Source organism: Antrostomus carolinensis, unplaced genomic scaffold (assembly GCF_000700745.2).
Source record: "Antrostomus carolinensis isolate BGI_N321 unplaced genomic scaffold, ASM70074v2 scaffold33415, whole genome shotgun sequence".
Lineage (NCBI taxonomy): Eukaryota > Metazoa > Chordata > Aves > Caprimulgiformes > Caprimulgidae > Antrostomus > Antrostomus carolinensis.
This window is the reverse complement of record NW_010314860.1, coordinates 1-9190: the sequence shown is the minus strand read 5'-3', so window position 1 is coordinate 9190 and position 9190 is coordinate 1. Positions and strand designations below refer to the sequence as shown.

Sequence of the window (9190 nt, the reverse complement as noted above, 5' to 3'; positions counted from 1 at the left end):
TATTTTATTTTATTTTATTTTATTTTCCTCTTACTCAAATTGTGAGTCTCCAGCTTTTAGGAGAATGTTCTTGCTCTTAAAATTAAAAAGGTGGGTGCGATGGAATGGAGGTGTCAGCTAAAGGTGAGTTCCTGGCAGGTGACTTTAATATCTGAGCTGGGTGAGGAGATTCATCACGCTGGAGCAGGGGGTGCTTTGCTGCACTGTCCTTCTAAGCCCAGGCAGGAGAGCAGGAGGGGCTGACCCGCCGTCGCGCTCGGCAGCGTGCCCAAAACCCCGCGGAAGGGAAGTGGAGCTGTTGTGTCTGCGATGCGTGGGCAAAGCCGTACTTGTGGAGGTGGAAATGTATCTCCTGTGCTGCCCGAGGCATTGCCAGTGATCGAGTTCAGGAGCTCGTGGGAGTTTTTGGTGCTGCACAGATTTTGTGTCTCTACTCCTTTGCCTTGTTTCTTTACTCTGACACCTTCTTTTGAACTCTGCAGAATATTTCTACAAGCTTGAAGCACTGGCAGGGTCCCTCTCTGGCAGGCAGGAAAGGATGCAACATGAAGGACTAAATACTTTAGGCTTTGTATACAAAAATGCAAGAAGCAGGTATGTTTGTAGGGGGTTTTCTGTCAGGGCAGCCCTGCTGTAGTTTAATCTTTCCGCAGACTGTCTCAGCATCCAATGTTGGATGTTTGCCTGGTTTCTCTTTCTGGATAGGATATGAATTCAGTCCTTTGGTTTTGAAAACCAGCAATAGGTATGTTATGACTTTCCACATTGTGATTTCTAATTTAAATAGTGAAAACAATACTAGGCTGTTTTATTTTTCCCCCATACAGATTCTTTTTATCAAATGACAGTTAAATTTTGTACCTTAGATGCAGCTCGGCATCTGGCTGTGCATAAGGCTGCATCCACAGGGGGCCAAAAATGTGCAGAATTGCTTTTTTGCTTCTAGGTCCGCAAGATGTCAGTGATAATTGAATTTTAACTTTCATCGAGTTGACAAGAGGCTAGAACTGAACTGAGAAATTTAAAAGCATGACTTCAGAGTAGGAGGTTTGCAAGTTTTCCCTGCTATTTTTAATTAAACAGTTTGTTGTTAAACAGGAAAGGTAATTCACAGAACGTAGGAATAGTCCTTTAGGTTAAACCGTTTTCATTGTGCCAATGTCTGTCCTTACCCGTGGCCTACAGCAGATGATTTAGGAGGAATATGAGGACAGGGAAAGCTCTGCAGTTCTTATGAAACAGCCCCTCCAGGATATCTTTTAGGACCTTTAATTACCTGTAACTGATTTAAATCTTTAAACCTGTAGCAACGTGTTTCACGTTGTTTGTGAACTGACTGTTAACAGCCTCCAAACACGTCCCAGGCTGTTGTCTGTAACTGTGGGTACCTCTCCTTTTCTTCCCACTGGTGTTTCCTCTCGTCTAAACAGAGATCTGAGAAGCCTGTGTGGGTGGGTGTGAAATGGATACAGCCATGCATGTTTCATGGCCTTTGCTTTAGAAGGTCTGATCTTGAAGCCTGAGGGTTTAAAGGTCCTGCAGTGACAGTCCAAGGAGGTGTTTGCATTTTCCTAAAGTAAAACACTGGAACAAATCTGTGAAAGTGTAAAAATCTTCCTGATGTTAAGACAGGTGAGGACAGTGGAACCATGTTGGTGCAAGTGATTCCTCAGAGTCTAAATCAATATATTAGTCACGTATCCAAACTGTGTTCAGTTTTGGGCCCCTGACTCCCAGAAGGACATGGAGGTGCTGGAGCGTGTCCAGAGAAGGGCAACGGAGCTGGGGAAGGGTCTGGAGCACAAGTGTGCTGAGTTCCCTTGTGGCTGAGGGAACTGGGGGTGTTGAGCCTGGAGAAAAGGAGGCTGAGGGGAGACCTCTGGCTCTGTGCAAGTCCCTTGGAGGAGGGTGGAGAGAGGTGGGGGTGGGTCTGTTCAACCAAGGCCCAAGGGACAGGACAAGAGGAAATGGGCTCCAGTTGTGGCCAGGGCAGTTGAGATGGGATGTGAGGAAGAATTTCTTTGCTGCAAGGGTTCTGAGGCATTGGAAGGGGTTGCCCAGGGCAGTGGTGGAGTCCCCATCCCTGGAGGGATTGAAGAGTTGTGTAGACACAGTGCTGAGGGACATGGGTTAGTCATAGGGGACTGGTCAGTGTTGGGTTCATGATGGGACTTGATGATCTTAAAGGGCTTTTCCAACCTTAATGAATCCATGATTCTATGAGAGAAAACATATGTTTCTTTTATCTTTGTGTATGATGCACATCATACTTTGAACTGAAATCAGCTGAGCACTGGTCTTCAGTCCATTTCACCTCATTACCGCTGACTTAGAATTCCTCTATTGAGACGTGAGCGTCCTGTGAAACGTGTATTGTGAATCAGTGTCCTGGCTGTGTTTGGAGTGAGTTTCTTGCTCCAATACCTCTGAAATATATAGTACGAAAAGAACATAACCTGCGCTTTCTTTTCTTCAGGAAAGATTGTTCCTCAGTGAAGAAAACGTTGATGGATTTCTAGGCACTGTTTTATGCCCTTCCCTTTGCTCCCAATCAGCGCTGGAAAGTCAGCCATTAATTGAAGTGCTTGATGTGGCTGAGGACAGAATTCAAATCAGGTTGAAGGTAAGGATCTTTGTCAGTGCTACATATTGCTGACTAATTTATATTGCTGACTAATTTATATTGCTGACTAATTTATATACTAATTTATATACAGTGAGAGTGTATCAAATCTGACTGAAACAGCTTTGTTCCTGTTTTGTCTTGATACAACAGAGAAAAACACGGACTAGGGTGTATTTGTGAGTGTAAATGTCAGTTTTAATAAGTGATCCCAAGTGGTTCCAGATCAGAGCTGAGGACAGCGTGCTGCAAATAAATCAGGGCAGATGAAGAAGTGAATAATCCACATCCTTCAAATACCCCAAAGTTTGGGTTCAGGTGCTGGAGTCTCTGGTTAAAGGGTGCTGTCTTGTGTTTGGACACCTTTCCAGGTGTCTGGTAACCAGAAGTGAACTTACCTGGAGGGATCTGGGGCCAAGGGGGAGTGGAGAGGCAAAGAACCTGCCTGCTGGGAGCGGGAAGTGGAGAGGGCTCGTTGAGATGGACAGAGGGTGCCCAGCCATGGCCACTGCTTCTCTCTCTTGTGTGAGGAAAACCTTGAAAATTCTGTCTGTGAAGAATTGGGTCTCGTGATCTTTATTTGACCCAAGTGTTTGAATGCTTGGTGGTTTCCTGTTTGTAGATTAATTAAACATGGGACTATTCATCTTAAATGCTGGCCTCAAATTCACTGCTTGAAATGTTTCAGGCCTCATTTAGGCTGCCCGTCCTCCTCAGTCACCATGTCTGTACAAAGGCTGTTTCTGAAGTCAGACACAGGATTAAAATGACCTCTGTTTGCAAAACAGGAGATGGGCAGATGAAGAAAACAGAACATTAGTTTTGTCATGAGGTAAAACCCCCGAATCCACTGGGATTTCTTGGTAGACACTGTATCAGAAATGAATTTACAACTTTTCTTCATGAAAAGATAATAGACATGGACAATCAGGTTACTTCTGTGGCCATAAACTGGAGACTGCAGATACAGTTAATGTGTAGAGGGCTTCTTGGAAAGCGAGTTCAGATGAAGCATGTGACCTCTGGAACTAAGCTGGAGGACAGAGGAGTTTACCCTAAAGATAGCGGCTCTGGCGTTACTTGACAGGCTGAACTTTTGTAGCCAGTGTGAATTGTACACAAACATTTAAATTCCAAATTGTTGGAGAGCAGATGTGTGTGTTTTTGTACCTAAGAACGGGAAGCTGAGATCTTAAATCATCACACTGTCACGTAGGAGAATCACCCAGCGCTGACAAGGACTTACTAGTGTTCCTTTCCTTTCTTGCTGGAGTGAGCGGTGGCTTTGGGGTCAGAGAGGGCTGGGTGTGTGGGAGAGCGACTCAGCCTATCAATCCAGGAATCCAGAGGATTCAAAGGATCCAGCTGCTCCTGGATGGATACCTGTCTGATCCTGACTGTCCACTGATGGGGACATACAAGTTAGCAGATGGTTTTTTTTTGGCTAAAGCAGTCTAATGTTGCTAATGTTGAAATTGGGTAACTGCTGTTCAGGCAGCAGCGGGTCTCTGGGTTCATACTCCCCTGAGGCAAACCACAGCAATTCCTGGATTAACTCACTCGGGGCGATGGAGAAAGACAGGTCACTCACCACTTACACCTTCCACAGATGACAGGGTGGGAATTTCCCTCATTGCAACATTAAGACACATTTCTTGCAATGAGAGTTGAGATCCCTCGGCTGATTTCTGTGGCCCCTGAGTTCTCGGAAAACAACCTCCTGGGTGTGGTGAATTCATAGAATCATCGAATCACAGACTGGTTTGGGTTGGAAGGGACCTTAAAGCTCAACCAGTTCCAACCCCCCTGCCAGCAGCAGGGACACCTTCCACTAGACCAGGTTGCTCAAAGCCTCATCCAGCCTGGCCTTCAACACTTCCAGGGAGGGGGCATCTACAACTTCCTTGGCCAACCTGTTCCAGTGTCTGACCACCCTCACAGTGAAGAACTTCTTCCTAATATCTAATCTAAACCTCCCCTCTTTCAGCTTAAACCCATTTCCCCTTGTTTTGTCATTAACTGCCCTTATGAAAAGTCCCTCCCCAGCTTTCTTGTAGCCCCTTCAGGTACTGGGAGGTTGCTAGAAGGTCTCCCCGGAGCCTTCTCTTCTCCAGGCTGAACAGCCCCAACTCTCTCAGCCTGTCCTCACAGCAGAGCTGCTCCAGCCCTCGCATCATCCTCATGGCCTCCTCTGGACTGTTAATTGCGACAGAGGCTGTTGGCCACTTGGCAGCGGCTCAGCAGCGTTTCCTATTGCAGAGGAAACCCCGGGGAGGCCAGCAGCCTCCCTGCCACTCATTCCCACGCGCGGTACGGGGGCAGGAAAACCTCAGCACCCTACTGACTCGGCTTGCTGGAAGTAGACCTTGGAGAAACAGGTGTCTTGGCCCATTTTTACAGCAGTTTTGTGTCCCTGGTTTGTTTCAACTGTAAACTGATTCATTTATTCTCTGGACAGCCGCAGGCAGCAGCCCGTTCTGAACGTGATGGAGAAGAACTGACGCTTAGCGGCTCAGGAGGAGACGTCGCCGAGAAGACAAACGGCGACTCCCCCCAAAGAAAGGCAGCAACAAACTGTGCTGCAGCTGACACAGAAACCAACACCACTTCCACATCTTTTCCAACGGCTGAAACAATAGGAGAAGTGGGTTGTAGTTCACACCATTGTTTGCAGCCTGAACCTCCTGACACCAGTTCAGCGATTCCCGGAGAACCTACAAGCAAGGAGCCAGATTTAGGAAGTGCCGTGGCAGTGGGCGAAAGGGACTCTGAAGAACTAGGGGATGTTCTGCCAGGGGGACAGGCAGAAGCAGGAGGGGACGAGGTGGCTGTGCCCGCAGGGTTGGCACAGGGGGAGCAGCACAGCTGGGACAGCCGAGCGGCCTCCCCGCTGCTGCGAGAGGTGAACGCGCGGGATGGGAGCGTGCGGGTCCTTCGGGATCACGTAACGCGCTGCCCGCTCGCCTTTCACAATCCTTTGCTGTATGAATTGGACTAGCTTAATTATTTCAGGATTTCCTTCTGTTGTTTGATGCTTCCTGTGATTTCCACGTGCTGGTTTATGACCAGAACACAGGATCCTACTGAAACTGTTTTGTTTACGTGTTAATGGAGAAATAACTTCCATTGTTAATAATTTTTGAAGTTAATAGGTCTGAGTTTTCTAATCGTACGTATAAGCTGAAATACTTTTACTGTCACAAAAGATGCAGCTGAAGGTGAGTCTGAGCTCCTGGAAGAAAATGCATCTTTAATGTTTACATAACTTTGTCTCCTGCTGCATCAGAGGGGGTATTTGTGTGTATCCTTCTTCTAATGGGTCCCTTGGGAATTGCTGTGTTTAGTCCACCCAGAAATAAGCAGTATTCATCATCATTTTCCAAACCTTTCATTTCCTGGTAACTGCAGGATTAAACTTGCACTGAATTTTTTTTGTTTTTTGGTTTTTTTTGTTTTTTTAGCAATCACATGAAATTTCTAATTACACAGAGAAGTTCTAATTAGTCTCCTAGAAATAATCAACATTTATACCATGTATTCCATCCTAGTACATCACTTCAGAACACAGCATCCAAACATCCCCCCCAGTCTGTCAACCGAACCAATTCAATTGCACAATAAAGACAGTCTCTCTTGTCGCGCGTCTGCTCCTGAGGATTTACAGTTTGTAAAATGGATTCGGTTCATCCAGATGAGATTTACTTTTCAGAAACCAGTTCCCCGTGAGCTTCAGCGCTCTGTTTGCTGGTTCATCTCTCTGAAGCCCGAGAAGGGAAAGAACATATCTAATAATAATAATAAACTCTCGCTTCCCTTTCTCGCTGCTGCTGAAATAACTTCTCTTTTCTTTTGAGTCGTACAAGATGCAAATGTGCTTTAGGGAAAAAAAAAAAAGAGTTAAATTTGACTTCTTTCACAGCTGCTCTGGAATTATTCTTCCATTTCCACGTTCAACGCCCGTGCTTGCAGCATAAGCTTTACTTTTGTAAGTTCAGCGGAAGCCGCAGCTGCCAAAAAACATCTGCCCTACCCGCGATGCCAGCGCAGCACCCACCCAGCTGGGGGAGGGTAAGTAAGTAAATGGTTTATTGGGTGAAGTTTAACCCAAATCAGCTCCATCTGACAGTCGGGCAGCTCCTTGTGGGAGGTATCAAAGTATGGAAGGGCTGAGGCACAGGCACAGCTTTTTCAGCGTTGCCTCTGCAAAGTACCATTCGCCAAAGCAAATGGGACTTTGCTCCATTCAAACTATGAGAATGGAGCAAGTACCAAAGTTGGTGCAAAATCATGGCAGTTAAATTACCCCTGGCAAAAAAATATTACAAAGCATCTTATCCTGGTCAAATTCAACATCTGCATATTACTGAAGAGTAGTTCACAAAACTGTGAAGATTTAACCAATATATTCACAACCCATCAAGTAGGTGATAATGGTGCTAAAAGGAAATCCTTCCGTTCACACCTAAGGGCAGCAGCCAGACTCTGCAGAGCCCCAGCCCCATTTTCTCTAATAAAAAAACAACCCTAAAACCTAAAACCCACCCCCCTTTAAAACAACCCTAAAACCCCCCTTTTTTTTTTCCCCTTTCCAAATCTCTCAGCATAAAATCTACCTGTAAACTGTGTGTACCTCTTAGCGTAGCGTTTGCTTCCTCTAACACCTTTCCCTGCTCTACACAAAGCTCGTGAGCTGCTGCTTTCCAGTTGTGCTTCAAAGCAGAGTGCTGGGACAGCAGCCGGACCCGTCAGACTTCCCACGGGCGCGGAAGCGCGCGGTGTTAGCGAGCGGCTCCGCGCTCTCCCCGTCACTCAGGGCTTTCACCTCCTGGTCAGCATCTTTCCATTACACAGCAGTATATTTTTTACTGGTTGCTTTACAGAGCTGACTAATTTGAAAGCAAACTTCAGGGGGTTTTTTTGATGCAAACAAAAGAGATGTCGTGCGACACATTCATTACTCGACTCCGCCTCAATTAGTGAGAATCATTAAATATGTAATGAAGTTAAATGTCCACAGCCAGCACGGGTGATGGCACAGGTTCAGCTCTCTGGATTAAAGACCAGACATCCCTCCCCACACACCCCAGTCCTGACTTTCTTTCTAGCAACACGAGATGACATCATCTTTTTGTGATAATCAAGAACTTATCTGGTGTTACAAAACAACTGAATTTTATTTTGGCAGAACTAAAAAAAAAAAAAAAAAGGCATATTTATCTACATTGTAGTAAAACCAAAGCATTTTCTTCTTCCTTCATATATTCATCAACACATCGCAACCAAACCGGGACGCGGGGAGCCAGGAGGTGACCCCAGGTGGGACGGATGGTGGGAGATGCCACCGCTCTGCCCCTGATGGGGGGAAACCCCCACACCAGAGCACTGCAAGCACCAGAAAAGATGCACTTAAATTTCCTCCTCCTCCCAGTAAGGACGGCAGCGGCCACTTTCTGCACCGGGGATGTGACGCTGCTCTGAGCAGCCCGGCAGCAGCAGGTAACCGCTTCCCAGACCGTGGTGTCGTCGAACATGAAAGATTACTATTTTGGGACACCTTTTACAAGAATGTTTATTCATATTAAAGCAGAAACCAACTCATAAATGCTTTTCATACACGTGTGTGTGTGTGTGTGTGGCTGTAAAAGACAGTATGGAACGACTCGAAAAAGAAAAAGAAAGGCTGCGAGAAGGATCCTCACTGAAGTCTGCGGTAACTTTTGCAGAGTTCGTGGTCCCTAATATCTCCCCACCCTCCGTTTTTGACGTGAGGGGAGAGGGGTGCCATGGAGTACCTCTTACTGACACTCATCGTTTCGGGGAACAGGTACTGTTGGTTGCTGTTCAAGAGAGAGTCGATTTTGGCACTCTGGGTGGACGGTCTGCAGGATTTCTTGTGGTGCATTCCACAGTCCCCAGTATGAAAAATCCGGGGGATTTCAGGAACCAGCACTTTCCAGAACTTTGGAAGACAAGAGACAGTCAAATGCTGCAGAGTCCAGTCCCAGTTGTAGTCATCGTAGGTGCAGAAGGCATCTGTGCACTCGATGAGCTTCTGGTAGGTGTCTCTGCCGAAGGCCATGCCCATGTTGTGCTCAGTGGATTTCCACGTCTTCATCTCCACCTTGTCGGTGCGGCCGGCGAAGCCTTTCCTCCCCCCTTTTGCGGGGCGGCCGGCAAACCCGCCGCGGACGGGGCTGTAGGTGCCCAGGGAGATGATCTGACACTCGGGACACTCCCGCTCCCGCAGGGCCCAGAGCTTTTTAAGGACGTGGTAGAAATCGGGTGCCAGGTAGTGATCCTCCTCCAGAAAGAGGACGGGTCCGGTGTGTTCCCGCAGCGCCCGCACCCTCTCCCAGACGAAGTGGAGCTTCCACCACCAGTGGTGCTTGGTCTGGGAGAAGCGAAGCGAGCCTCGCGGTAGTGCCCGAAGGAGTCGGGGTACTCGGCGTTGATGCAGCCCAGGCGCAGGGCGGCCGCTTTGCCCACGTCGCGGGGACAATCGCGGGGGTCGTGGCCGGGGAACTCGCGGGGGTAGAGCTGGATGCTGAAGGGGAAGAAGACCTGCAG

General features: G+C 47.4%; 1 protein-coding gene across 1 annotated transcript; it reads right to left on the bottom strand.

The window, feature by feature from the left end:
* Positions 1–8318: 8318 nt before the first annotated feature.
* Positions 8319–9187, bottom strand: MGAT2 (alpha-1,6-mannosyl-glycoprotein 2-beta-N-acetylglucosaminyltransferase; the record flags this gene model as incomplete). The annotated part of the gene is given in 2 exon segments (XM_029084910.1): positions 8319–9020; positions 9023–9187. Coding segments are annotated over 2 exon segments (867 nt in total), but the record flags the coding sequence as incomplete, so codon positions are not given.
* Positions 9188–9190: the final 3 nt, after the last annotated feature.